The 14746-nt window shown below is 42.8% G+C and overlaps 1 protein-coding gene across 1 annotated transcript in view; it reads left to right on the top strand.

Annotated features, from left to right (window-relative positions):
- Nucleotides 1-14746, top strand: part of LOC137433138 (sodium/potassium-transporting ATPase subunit beta-1-interacting protein 3-like) — a 303574-nt gene that overhangs the window by 154973 nt on the left and 133855 nt on the right. The window contains exon 2 of the mRNA XM_078783348.1: nt 7408-7545. Coding sequence (XP_078639474.1) covers nt 7408-7545 — 138 coding nt within the window. The remainder of the gene's footprint in view (nt 1-7407; nt 7546-14746) is intronic.

The raw sequence follows: 14746 nt of genomic DNA on the forward strand, positions 1-14746 counted from the left end.
CGGACAGCCGTATCTCAGCGGTTGGCTCCGTCTCGTGAGCAGCGAAGTAGTTCTGCAGCGTGTTGAGCCAGTGAGCAAACTCCGATGCAGATCCTTCAGCCAGAGGGTCGGCACCGAGAATCGGAACCACGATCATCTTGTGGTCAGCCATGGCGAAATAAATGATATTAAATGTCGTGAAAATCAAGCGCAGACACGACTTTCCTCAGTGTAGGCTTTAATATCATTTAGATCGATAATATCTCCTGTAACAATACATGCAACAATAGGCATTAAATCAGAGCATTTCAAGCACAGCAAAGGTAGCTTCGATATAACAATGGTTCGCGCAGCGCAGCCTTTGGGGCGTACATACCATTCAACTACTGGATAATGTCACAGTGAGTCCCGCCGGAGTGTCCGCACGCCCCGAGTGTCCCGGGTCTTATAGACGGCCCCCCTTTTTCGTGGCGAGCATCCCTGGGTTCACCTTGGTATAATTTCACTACACAAAGCTTGTAGTAGTGGTAGTTGTAGTGGTAGTGGTGATAACAGAAATTGTTATATAGAACTGAACTTATATTATTATTATATGCAGAAAATAACTTCATTTCTATATGCCCTGCAGTGGACAGGTTAATTGGTTTATGCACTGAAGGGGTCACCCTGGTGTGCACTGCTGTGTTCTGCCTCACTGAGTTGTTCAGGTATGATGTACTCAGCACAAGCTTCCGGTCGGCCCGGAGGTGGGGGTGCGGGGCCTGTCACGGAACGTCAAAACAAACGGCCTGCCGGGGCCGCCCAAAAGTCGGGCGTGAGGGGCGCGTCCACTAATGGAACGCCTCTCGCTTCCCAGATCGAGGGCCACGTGGTCAGGAGAACCTCGTCCCTTCCGGTCACACTTTGCCTATCGGCCGGCCTCGAAGACCGAAATTGTGACGGTGTCACCCGAAAAATTTGAAATTACGAAATTTGAAAAAATTTAAAAAAAAAAATTACGGAATTTCAAGTGGCCCAATATCTGAAAATGTTCGCAACATATTAATGTACATTTGTGCCAAATTTGGTGCTTGTTTCACAAAATGCACAATTCTTTTGAATATTTGGGCTAAGCCGCCCCACTATCATGCAATAATGGACTGTTACTGCATACTTACATTTATTAACAGTCCTAGCATTCCAGAACTGACGCGACAATGGTAGTTTATAGCCGGATCGGGATTCAAACCCAGGTTAGACAGCTCAGATGCGATTGTCCATACCTTTTCTCCAGACTGTCCTGCCAGCTCTTACTTTGATTTCTAATATGTGGAATTAAAATGAAATGTCATTTCATAAGGTCTATTGCTATTTTTTAAAATTCTGATGTACCTGGTTTTCTCCAGTGTGTCAAGGTGGAAGCTCTGTTTCAGAGTGTCGGTGCTGCCAAATCAGTTTCTTGGCAAGGATTATACTGTGTGGTTTTCCATTGCCTTCCAGTTAGGGTAGAAATTTGGACTTTGGCCATGGTACCACTGATAGTTTGCCTACTCTTCATGAAGGACACCGAAGGATCTTAAACATGCACCAAATAATTCCGGCAGATGGGACATCCAGTTTAACGTCCATCTGAGGGACGGCACACACACTCATGATTCACCTTGCCTGTGAAACACAGGGATGACAGTTTATAGCTGAGTTGGGATTCCATCCCAGACGAGATAGCTTAGAGGTGAGTGTGCATGCCAACCTCTAAGCCACCCTGCCAGTCCTGAATTACTACTAGTCAACTATAATGCAAACCTGCCCTTCTCCACACACAGCAATTACTGTCTCGGCACACTTCAGAATTCTGTTTGTGATTGAAACCTTTGATATAATCAATGAGGATAGAGACTATGGATGTGGCCAAATTATGCTGGTTGGTGGTTGTTTAAAAGCTTTGAGAGCTTTGCTGCAACTAAAGGACCACACCCAACGAGGACTCTTGCTAATAATGGAACCATATTCTGGCATTTTGTGATATTCAATGAGATATTAATTTACCAAATAAACAAAGTATTATCCCCACCATAATGACAGCATGCCAGAACGGATGATTTCAGCACAGTTGGCATCGCAAAATTGGTTTATACGGGATGATTTTTTCCAACGTGGCAAATCGTTCTGTGTTGCGAGCAGAAATGAATGAGGTCTGAATTTGAAGGGAACATCTCAGGTTTCTAATGTTCGGCTTTCAAACTGTCCCACACCTTGGCCACATTCTTCAGCGTGTAGCTTAAGCGAATTGACTCTGGGAGGATTTTCCTCAAAGTCAAGTGCTTTTAAATCCATTAATAAAAAAATTTAAGCAGCTTAATATTATCAGCAGCAGACCATGTGTTTCATTCTCCGGTTCCAATTCCTCACTGCATTCGGCCTAAAATGCGATGGGCTGCTGCTACTTTCTGCTTTTTACTTTTGTTTGATAATATGAGCAATTTTTCCTTGTCCATCTTCACGATTCACATTTTGGACTTGGTTTTTATGGAAATGTGCCATTTTGTTATTGTGAAGCTCTGAACATCTTTGGCGGTGCCCCATCGAGAGACCGAAGCACAGACAAGTTGATGGTCTTGATCTTCTGTCTCTCATCCATTCTGGCAACCACTGCTCTTTCTTTTTCTTGATCCTCTTTAGCTCTTCCGGGACACGTGTGTTCATCTGATAACCCCCTTCTTGCTTAAGTTAGCCTTTCTAATTCCGAACTCTCTGCTCAACAAAAAACTCCTTTGTTGCCTCTTCGTTCTTTCCCGTGCAATCATCTCCCTGTTGATGTCCGGTCAAGCTCCTCACTCCAGTGTGTCAAGGTGGAAGCTCTTTTTAACCCGTTTTTCATGTACCCGTTTTCCAGGCCTGACATTCAAAAAAATTAGTTAGGGCATGAATTTTTTCATGGTGCAGGTGATGGCTCGTGTACTCTTCGCGAATGACACCGTGGGATCTTTAATGCCGACTAAGTACGACTAAGTACGATTATACTAAGTACGGCAGTTGGGACACCAGTTTAACGTCCATCTGAGGGATGGCACACACATTGATGAATCACCCTGCCTGTGAAAGTCATAGCAGACATACCATGAGACACATGTATAGCGAAGCTAGGTCGGGATTCAAACCCAGGCTATACAGCCTAGAAGTGAGAAATAGTCATGCTTGTATTGAGGTTGATTATTCCTTTTTGCAGTGAAATATTTTGGAAACACGGCCAACAAATCAGGGACTTTCTGGGAAGAGAACATCCCATCCCCCAGCCACAAAGCTGCTTGAGCAATGTAGGGCTTTTATCACTGGCACGGGCAGCAAGCTTGCTTCTTCAATGTACTCTGAAACCCCTGAGACGCATGGCTCGCATTAAGAGGCATTGCCATGGTATAGTGCTGTCTGTACCCTTCCCTACTGTCTACAATACAGACATTTGGCTTGCAATAACTCACCAGGCACGTAGTTGGGATGACATTTTAAAAAAATATCGATGTATACTCGAGCATGATGCTCATCTTTTGAGTGCACGTGTGTGCATGTGCAAATTGAGACTGCAAGAAGAATCACAGCTGTAATAAAGTTAATTATTTTGATATATGTAAGGGGATACATGATTCTTGCAAAAGGCCTACACTTTTTTTTTTTTTAAATGATTGGATATTTTAGGTACACAAGTGGGTGCATTGAACAGCTATCATAAAGATTCTTCTCGAAGAGTGTCTGTTCTGATAGGCAGCACTTTTATTTGCTCTCATAGTGATTACGTAAATATGAATGATTTATACGGGGGATTTATGTGATTAACAATAATTCTAAAACATTATAGTTTTTTTTTACAGTTGGGTTTCATTTGAAGTAGAGTATAGTCGGACCCCGACATTTGCAGGGGATATTTTCCTGGAAATTGCTGCAAATGTTGAATCCGCGAATGTTGGGCCATTGTGTGAATGGGGGTAAAAAAAATAATTTGATACTGCATGGTATCGGCTCGTGGAAGAGCCATAACACAGAACAAATGAGGACACAATATAACAAACGGAACAGCAGGAGAAAGGGGAAATGCCATTAGCAGGATGGAGGGAGAAAATAGACAGGCGGATAAACAAGGGCTGCAGGTAACCATGAGTGGTTATGGAGAATGCAAGGGGTACATAAGAAAAAAAATTGGAAGGGGTGTGGGGGTGATTTAGGAGGTATAGAAAAGATCATGATTTTGGATGGGGGGGTGACTTGAGATGGTGGGGAACAGCTGCCTTGAAGACCTGGAGGGAAGAATGAGATTGAAGAGAGTATGAGAGGTGTTTCCACATGTGGGCAAAAGAGGAATGAATGAGTGGAGGTGAGCAGTGGTTCTGGATTGAGGCAGTTTCACTAGAAGAGGGTTGCTGCTGGACCGCATGCATCCTGCATATACCTGAAGGAGACAAAGTACGGAGAGGGCACAGGGTGCAAGTCTTGACAAGGCGCCACCAGGTTTTAGAGGGGAACACGTTTGAAATGTCATTCTTGAGATTGGACAGATGTTGTTTTCTGGTTCTCCAGAGAGTAGAAACACTTGGTGCAAGCTTTGTGGAATGATCTGAGGTTGTCTTCAGTTGGATTTGCCTTCCAGGAGGAGAATGCAAGTTGTTTTAAAGCAACTGCCTCACCACAGGATTTAGAGTATCAAGAGTGGGAGGATGGGTAAGATCATTGAAGACGAGGTGGGATGAATTTGTGCATAAGATAGAGCAGGTTTCTGTGGAAGAATTCTTAGACTGAATTAATATCAGTGGCGGTTGATATGCGAGATCAGTCCTGATGTGTAAAAAAAAAAAAAACCAAAAAAAACCCACATATATATATATATATATATTATTTTTTAACCGCGAATGTAGAAGGCAGGTCGCATGTTATGAACCATGAATACGCAGGGTCCGCGAATGGTGGGACCGTGAATGTCGAGGTCCGACTGTACTGTATATCACAATTATTTATATAATTTTTTGTTGCGTTCTTTAATTATTTTCACTTTTCTCACTTAATTTCCAATTGGCATTTCTGATCTGTATATGTCATACACTAAAATAACAGAATCCTTGACTCTTCCCTTTTTCCTATCCCCTCAATGCTGTCCTCCCTTTTCTCGATTATCCTTTTTACTATCCCTGCCACACCCCATGACTTTCTTCACCTCCAACAGTGAAAGTGGATGGGGGTTATGTTTTCACCCCAGTCTGTTTGTTTGTCTGTCTGCCTGTGAGCAGGATAGTTATGCACAGATTCGGGCGAGATTTGGTGGACACGTTGGGGTTTTTTTATACTCAGTCGGGGCTCATGTAAGAGCTAACACATATAACATTATTAATGGAGCTGGAGAGAAAGAGGGAAGGACAACAACAGGAGAGAACAGGGACATCGGGAGATCTGTGGAAGGGAGAGGGCTGGGCGGGATACACGGGATAAACACGATGGACACTACAAGGATGTTCAGGAAAGAAAACGGAATTTGAAGGAGCTAAATTTGGAATGGATTAACGGGGGTAGAAAACATCAAGGTTATGGATGGGGGATAGTGGTGAACAGCTGTTTTGAAGACCTGGAAGGAGGAGTGGGATGAGGAGTGGGATTGCAGAGAGTGTAAGAGTTTGTTACAGAGGTGGGGAAAAAGAGAAATGAAAGAGTGAACGTGAGCAGAGTGTCTTGATTTTGGCAGTTTCACACCAAAGAGGGTTGCTGGCAGATCTTGTGCATCCTGCAGGAATATTTGGGAGACAGAGCACAGACAGAGCAGGGGAGCTAGGCAGGAGAGTAGTCGGTAGAAGACAGAAAGACCACCAACCTGCCTGCGGTGAGTGAGTGAAAGTCCCTCAGGGTGTGTGGCAAGGAGGAATTGTTTCGGTTTTGGTGAATATCCCCATCTGGCTACTATAATTTTAAAGTGGTTCTCTCCAGTGAGAGAGAGATATTAGACCAAAGGCGATATATAGCTCCAAGTCTTAAAAAGTTGCGGACGGAAACAAACAATTTGGTAGACAGGTTTTTATGTTTGACAAAGAAGAATTCATTTGATTTTGGTGAAGATCCAGATGCGAGATTTTTAATGTATTTTAAGTGATTCTTCACCATTAAGACATGGGAACAAAAACGATATATAGCATGATATTTCAAAAAGTCGTGGATGAGTAATGACAAAACTAGGTGGATGAGTTGGTTTGGTGATGAGAACAAGCCAATTCGATTTTGGTTCAGGTCCGGATCCAAATCCGGCATATCCGTGGGATCCAAAACATAAACTGTTCAGCCTGGTGGAGGTATGTGCTCTACCAAGTGTCGTTCTAGTTTATTTATGTAAATATATTTGGACATAAACAGCAGTCATAGAACTAGAAGCATCTGCTCCCGATGGGAGCGCACCGAGGAGGAGAGGGGTTCATGTTATTATCTTTATGATGCAGTGTATCGGTAAGAGATCACTGCTTCGGTCGCTCCCAAAAATACAAATATCCTGGGTTACGTCCATGAAGCAAACAGGTGCACACTGCTTATGCGTACTGTATATAATACACCATGGTTATATTGCTCGGATAATTCAATGTCACCCACCACCCGCAAAGGAAGAAAATGCCAAGATGGGTGGAATTTTTGTTTTCTTCAAAACTCCACAAAATCAAACGAAATTTCAGGAAACCTTCAGGGTGCCATGAGTCATCCATGAAAGTTTAGCTTCCTATGCCAAATAGTCTCGGAGGAGTTTATGAAACATACAGCATACAAACAAACTTTCCCTCCATTATATATAGATGGTCCAAGAATTATATCTAGTTCAATACTGCTCTCCCTTATGGGATCAAACATTGTTAAACACTGCATGCGTTAAACCTATATAACTACATTTGTGTCTCTAATTTATCTATCTGGAAAGGCAATGGCAAACCACCCAGTATAACCTTTTCCAAGAAATTGCATCCACAGTACTGAAACTGCCTTTGGAAAGAATAGCAGAATACGACTATTTCTCCAATCCTGCACGAACATTATCGACTTCATTCTCAATGATTGTTGTTTTGAAAATATTGGGCCACAAATTTGTTGAAATAGCAGATGTCAATTAAAAAACAACGCATGCGTATTGATAAAACGTTCGAGATTTATTTAATGATGATATACGAGATGGCTGAGGAAGGTTGTGCAAACATGTTGAGATCATGCCAATGCAAGGTTAAGAATGCTTTTTGCATTACACGACAGCATTGTTCATTAGCATTGGTGAAGGCAAGGATGAGCTTTAGCTCCTTCAATGGAACAGCGATGAAATAAAGTGGTATTTTATCACATGCATTCTTTTGTCTCAGTCCATGACTGCACATATCGAGTACATGCATTGAACAAGGTTTTCACTTGTCGTTGAGCAATTGCTAAATAACTTTGCTTCTTGCATTTCAGGTGACTGCCCTGGAACGGCAGGTGTTTGACTTCATGGGCTACCAATGGAGTCCCATTCTTGCCAATTTCATCCACATCCTCGTGCTTGTTTTGGGTGTCTTTGGCACACTGCAGTATCGCCTCCGTTATCTCATTGCAGTGAGTATACGTAGCACGACTTGCTCTCTAATTTGAGTGAAAATGAATGAATGAATGATCGTTTTAAAGCCATTTTCCCCACTAGAGCGGGGGTTAGCCTTGCGGGCCCCATGACAATCATGGTTCCCTGTTTGTGGCAATGTTTTTATGGCCGGATGTCCTTCCTGACGCCAACCCTTGGTCGCCTCTTACGATGCGCAGGGATACGGTGTACCTATTCTAAACCGGGGTACACACCGTGATCATTCATCCCAGCAAGCTGGTACTCAATTTGCCGACCTCGGAAGGATGACAGGCTGAGTCAACCCCCCTGACGTTAATTTAGCGATCGACCGGGATTCGAACCCAGGATCCTAGGATCCCAAGCCGGCACACTAACCGCTAAGCCAACACCATGCTCTCTAATTTGAGTACTGTATAAAAAAAATATAAAAAAAAATAAACCTATGTTTGTCAAATCCATTTACTACCTCTGCCCTCCAAAGGTGGATGGAGATTATGTTTTCGCCTCTGTCTGTCTGTTTGTGTGCAGGATATCTCTAAAAGTTGGGGACGGATTTGCATAAAATTTGGTGGACAGATTGGGTGTGTGACAAGGATGAATTAATTAGATTTTGGTGAAGATCCAAATCCAGATCTGGATACGATAATTCTTTTTAATGATCTTTCACCATTGAGTGGTCAGTCTAAAACTGATATATAGCATGATATCTCAAAAGGTTATGATATCTCAAAAAAAGTGAAGATCTGAATCAGGATATGACTTTTTTTTCCTTTTTTTTTTTAGATTCTTCACCATTGAGAGATGGGGCCAAAAACTTACATAACTTCATGGCATTATATCTCAAAAAGTTATGGACGGGTTATGACAAAACTAGGTGGATGAGTTGGTTAGGTGTCAAGAACAAGCTGATTATATTTTGGTTCATGGATGGTTTCAGATCCGGCCTTTCGGTGTGATACAAAACGTAAACTGTTCAGCCTAGCCGGAGGAATGTGCTCTACCCAGTGCTGTTCTAGTTCGTTCTTGGTTAAGCTTGTATTATGTAAATTACAATAAGCATAAGTACATTATGCAAGAAGATTTAACATGTGGATTTTGTCTCAGTAGGACATATGTTTTTAGGACTTCTATGAATGGTTGTGACACACACAGGGCATCACGTTAATCAGCCAATTGTGAACAAGACATAGCTGCAGGAGAAGTATTGGGAAATCCTTAATTCTGCTTAATGTTGCATTTTTTGGAGATGAGGATGCAAAGTGAAAAATATTATGATTGTCTAGTCCAGTAATGCTTTTTAAATATAAATTTCACTCTTTATGGAAAGAAAACCTAGGCTAATGGAAGGGTGAGGGGAGAGTAAATTATAACATACTAACAGTTGGGGTTGGACACGCCAAACGAGGGAAAGAAAGAAGTGGAAAAGAAGAGATAGAGAGAGGCAATGGGGTCGAAAAGTTGAGGGGTATGGATGATGTGATGCACTGCTTGTTTGAAAGCCTAGAGGGAAGAGTGTGATTGAACAGTCTCTGGACGGCAGTACAACCAATCAGAGAAAAGAGATATTGGAGGAGGATGGAAAGCCGGGATTTTGGGAGTTTAATCAGGAGGGGTTAGTGAAAGAGGCATGCATCCTGGAGGAGCTGGGAAGTGCCAGAGGGTTGAGAGAGCAGAGGGAGCTGGACTGGAAATGTGGTTTAAAAAACAAACAAACAAAAAAACAGAGCCCACGGTCCGACCTGCGATGTGAGAGCAATGGGTCTTGTGCTCTGGACTCGTCGCAGAGATGGGAATAATGCTGAGAACTTTCATTATATTCCACATAATTAATGAGAGAAAGATGTGCTGCTGGGGCACCAGACCATAGGGGAAAGCAGTACTCCATTGAGGTACGACCAAAGGCCTCATCAGCTGTGTGTCGTTCTGATTTTCCAAGGAAAAACTTGGATCAATGGAGGATTCCCAGTCTGCCACTGACTTTGACGGCTGGCACTTGAAGCACAGCAATGGTTACATATGCAGAGCTTGATTCTACCACATTCCATAGACTACTATTATATCTCTTTACAACCAAATTGTATAGTTGCTTCATCATGACTTCACATTACCTATCTGTCTGAGAGACATTCATCCCACATTTTCATTCTGTTGACAATAAATGCTGCAGTTGTTTATCTGTTGTAATATTGCAAAGTATTCTGGTTGTTGGTCCATGTTGAAAATTAGTTGAATAAATTTACTGCTTTTTGTAAGGCTGGCAGGATGGCCTAGAAGGTACGCACCCTCACCTCTCAGCTGTCTAATATGGGTTCGCAATCCCGACTCAGCTATAAACTGTCCTCCCGGTGTTTCACAGGCAGGGTGCTTTATCAATTTGTGCCGTCCCTCAGATGGACGTTAAACTGGACATCCCATCTCTGCCCTAACCAGCAGAAGGCATTGCATCAGTGGCACAGCCATGCCCTCAGCCAATGATGCTACTCCGCAGCCTTATGCTACATACAAAAGAAGAAAAAGTCTACTTTTTGTACATGTTTAGTACATATTAAGTGCGTGATCAGGGAGAGATCTATGACTTTAGAAGATGGAGTGAGAGGGTGTGGGTGAGGGGATGCTTGCGCAGAGATAGCTGGACACTAGTCAAAATGAGTTATGAAATGTGCTGGATTGATTTGGCTGAATGAGCATCTCCATGTCCCCTGAAATGTCCCAAATATAGCATATCGCCTCAAAGAGCTTCTTCTAACCAAATGTTACTGTCTGGCTTTTTGTGCTGACCTTGTTTCTTACTGAAGGCATGGGGTGTAGGCGAGTTCCCGGTGCCTTCAAATCATGTGCGGGTGGAACTGGCTAGCTTTGGTTCGCTATCTGCCTATAAGAGGAACAACTCTGATTTCAAACCCGGGTGGGTACATCTCGTTACCCTTGGTTGGCAGTCTCCTATCAATTGGTGTACAGGCACTACTTGTTGTCTTGAAGTGGACTCGTAAACCCCTCCCAGCCCTTTTTGTGATGTGAAGAGACAAACTTCCTATATTGTCTTGTTTTAATGCAATGGGCTGGTTGGTCCATTTGAGGAGCTTTAGATATCATTATATTCATGTACATCGAGCCCTATGTTTCAACAACCTGAGCCTGACCACTTTGAAGGGTACAGGTTAAAAGTGTGCTGCAAGTCATGGCTGCCTGATAGGACAAGATCCTGAACTCGATGGTAATGCATTGAGAAACTGATCTATCAGCGGGTGTAAAATGTCAGGATAGCATTACTGCCATGGACATGCTTGGACGGAGGCCCGTGCGTCTACTTCCGGTTGCTTTCCCAAGGCCATCAGAATGCCTTTGCTACGACTGGCGGTGCATTTGGGCTCTTGATATCCCTCAGTGCAGCCTTGTACATGACATGTACATTGCGAAGCTAATGTTCCTTCTTCCTCTATCTTACTATAATTCACCAAATGTCCGTCCGTCTGTCTGTCTGTCTGTCCGTCTGTCTGTCTGTCCGTTCGAAGGTACCACAAAAACGGCTGAACCGATCGCAACGATATTTTGGGTGGGTAATCTTTTGAATCTCCTGGAGTAAAAAAGGGTATATTGTTTTTCTAATTTCAGCTTTGGCCTCCAGCATTTTCAGGTTTGGACTCCCGCATAACGTTATTTTCCCGGGTGCCGCACAAACGGCTGCACCGATCGCTACACGGCTGCACCGATCGGCTGCACCGATCGGACTCGGTGACCTCGGACAAAGACCTTTTCTAAGGACATGGGTTGAATCCATGCTTGAGAGAATGCCATCCCCCTCCCCGCCATCACGGTCGTCTCTCCAACCCACAATCCCACGAGATATACGGAAAGGACGACCCAAAACCAATTATCTTCTTTCTGATTCGTATCTAAACATCATTAAAAGTAAATAATGACCTCGGCCAAAGTTCAAATGACATGGGTTTAATCTCTACACGAGAGAATTCCACATAGCTATTTGGGCGGTGTATACGCTAACAGATCGCTGTCTCCATCGATCTTGCCAAGGCCGTAACACCTATCGACTCAAAATCCTTTAAACTGTTGACTTGGTAGTTTTTACAATGAAGGAAATATTAACAATGTTGTGAAAAGTTTATTTTGTGATTAATTAGTAATTGGAGTTTTTACTAGTATCTTCGAAGATACTAGATACTCCTTGTATCTTCGAGGCAGACTTAGCTATTTGTGTAATGTGTGGATTCCAGGATACATTTGATGTTAAGGTAATACCTAGTAGGTTGATTGAATCACATGGTGTAATTGTGGAGCTTTGAAAGGACATTAGGGAGTTGAGAGGGGTTGTAGAGTGAGAGAGAGAGAGATGGGAAGAAATTGAGTTTTTGAAGCATTAAACTTAACCTGATTACACTTGTCCCACTAGGAAATATTGTCCAAATACGAATTTAAATAGGTGGCTGTGATCAAACGAGATGTAGATCAAGTGAGGGAAGTTGGGGCAGATGGGAAAAACATGGAGGAATGTAATGTCGAGTTATCAGCATAAGAGTGCATTTGGTTATTTGTAGAATAAAGAAAATCATTGATGAAATGAAGGAAAAGTGATGGAGACAGGACAGAACCCTGAGGGACACCGTTGTTGATACTGAAAGATGGAGATGTTGAACCATCAACAATTACGGAGATTGAGCGGTCGGAGAGAAAGCTCGATATGAGAGAGCCAAAAGAATAGCCAAAAGAGGGACACTTGGATATCAGACCCCGATGCCAAACTCTGTCAAAAGCTTTTAAGATTTCAAGGCCAACAACAAAGGATTCCCCAAAGTCTCTCATAGAAGAGGCCCAGGCATTCGTAATGTAAGAAAGTATATCACCGGTAGATCTTGCCTTGTGAAAGCCATATTGAGGTCAGATCGAAGACTGTGAGATTTAAGATGCTTTAGGAAATGGTTAAGTTAAGTCATGGTAAGTAGTAATTTAAAGAGAAGTTAATTCTTGCTTAAGTTAAAGAGAGAGCATAATTTTTTCTGTAAGGCTCACTTGGCTGCGCATGGATGGGTTTGAGGGTTGTGGAGTAGCGGCTGAATCCTAAATCCGATCCAGGTTCCTCCTGAGGACTCAATCTTTATTCTTTGTTTCTTCTGGTTCCTTCTGACAACTCCAATGCAGTGTTTGGTTTTCCATTTCATTATTGAGAAGGCATTCAAAGACTTTGGAAATGATAGAAGTCAGAACAATAGGACGGTAGTTGGAAGGGTTTGAATGATCACAATAGGCTGAACTGAGGCATGTTTCCAGGAAAGAGGAAAAGTTTGGGTTTTTAAACAAAAACGAAACAAACAAGCAATCATGGGAGCAAGTTCTGAAGCACACTCCTTAAAGACACGAGGAGGAATGCCATCTTGTCCATATGCCTTACCTGTGTCCAGAGAGAGGAGTACTTCTTTGACTGCATGAAAATAAATTATAGGAAGGGGATATAATTGCTAAGGGGTGCGTCAGAGGGAGATGGAATGTTAGAGTCATCCAGAGTGGAATTAGAGGAGAAAAGAGAACGAAAAAGAGTTGCTTTATCAGTTGGAGAGACAGCGATAGTATCATCGGAATGGAAAAGCGAAGGAAAGGTAGAGCGACAGAAGTTGTTGGTGATACTTTTAGCTAAGGACCAGAAAGATCTATTCGTTGAAGAAGATGAGAGGTTGTCACATTTCTTTTGGATAAAAGAATGCTTCACCTCATTAATAACATGTTTTTTTTGTTTGTTTTTTGTTTTTTTGTATACAAGATCGAGGCTCGTGTAAGAACTAACATTAATCACAAAAATGGGATGGGATTTGGGATTTTGGACACGATGGGATCCGTCCAGGCTCCAGGTCCGTGGGTGAAGAACGGCAGGCAGCTTCGCATATCGTTGGCGCGCGACCGGACCTTACACATGCGAGGGGCTGGAATGCTGCGTACGTATAGCGTGCCGAACGCTCTCAAAGCCAACGGCAGTTCGTATCAAACGATCGTCCCAAGCGATCCTCCGCGCAATGTTCTTATCATTCGCCGCCTCTGTGCTGTTCTCTCAAGTTTGCCGATCATCTGCCGATCTTCTCTCCTCTCTCTTCTAGATCTCCCCCGCATCTCCGTAAAAGGGCTTCGCACCCGCACTTTTATTGCAAACCTCGCATATCAAGCCGCGTCCGCTTTGCTCCGCCTACCCGTGAACACGCCTCGGCCCGGATTGGCCGCGAGGGTTCATTGGTACATCCCCTCGTGACGCGTTGTTGGGGCCATGCCTATGTTCCTGGCCTCTCCTCCCTTCCTCTCCCACTCTGCCACGTGGCTTATGGCAGCTTGGGGCGAGCTCCAGCTCAAAGGCAGCGAACGCTGTTGGCAAAGGCGCGCCATACAATTTGGAGAGGGTAAAGCAGCAAAATGAATAGGATGGGAATTTGAGAAGGGGGGCTAGGTTATTTGATTAATACAATGCAGATTCAACTATTGGAAACAGATCCTTACCTGAAACACATACCAATGAAATAACTAAGAAGAAGCCTATGGTTTGCTACATGTTGCTCATGGCCTAACTAGGGTGCGACCTTTTAACGTTACAAAGGTAATATTTACAAGTTGTTATTTACAGTATTTACTTGTGAAGAGTTCTCAAAACCGCAACAATATATATATATATATATATATATATATATATATATATATATGCACAGATTTTACAATTCACTCATTGAAAGCTGAAAGCCTTTAAGTTTCTGCAACAAATGAACTAACTGCGCTTTCTTTCAGCTCAACACGAAATCCTCCACCAGCAGATAATTACGGTATAACTTTCAAAAGCACACAGAGCTATGGACAAAAAAATGGAATTATTTAATCACTCGATAAAATCAATGTAAAACCTCTTAGCTTTGAATGCCTGCCAGTAGCAATGTACATTAGTTGCAAAAAGCCCCACAGATATCACGATGCTTTTTGAAGTCTAAGGTGTGTGGTTCTTATTTGCATTTCTGCAGCACTCGAGGAGCTCATGTTTCCAATTATTTTCATGAGAAACTGATTAGTTCATAATTTCCTACCCATTATATTTGAACTTGATCGTTCAATTGGCGTGTTGTACTTTCTCTGGGGTATAATCCACATGGTAATAAGTCTAATTAAGTATCCTTTTTACTGACAGGTTATAAGGAAAATGCTCAATATTAGAAACTA

The sequence above is a fragment of the Myxine glutinosa genome, chromosome 8 (assembly GCF_964187855.1).
Source record: "Myxine glutinosa chromosome 8, kmMyxGlut1.1, whole genome shotgun sequence".
Classification (NCBI taxonomy): domain Eukaryota; kingdom Metazoa; phylum Chordata; class Myxini; order Myxiniformes; family Myxinidae; genus Myxine; species Myxine glutinosa.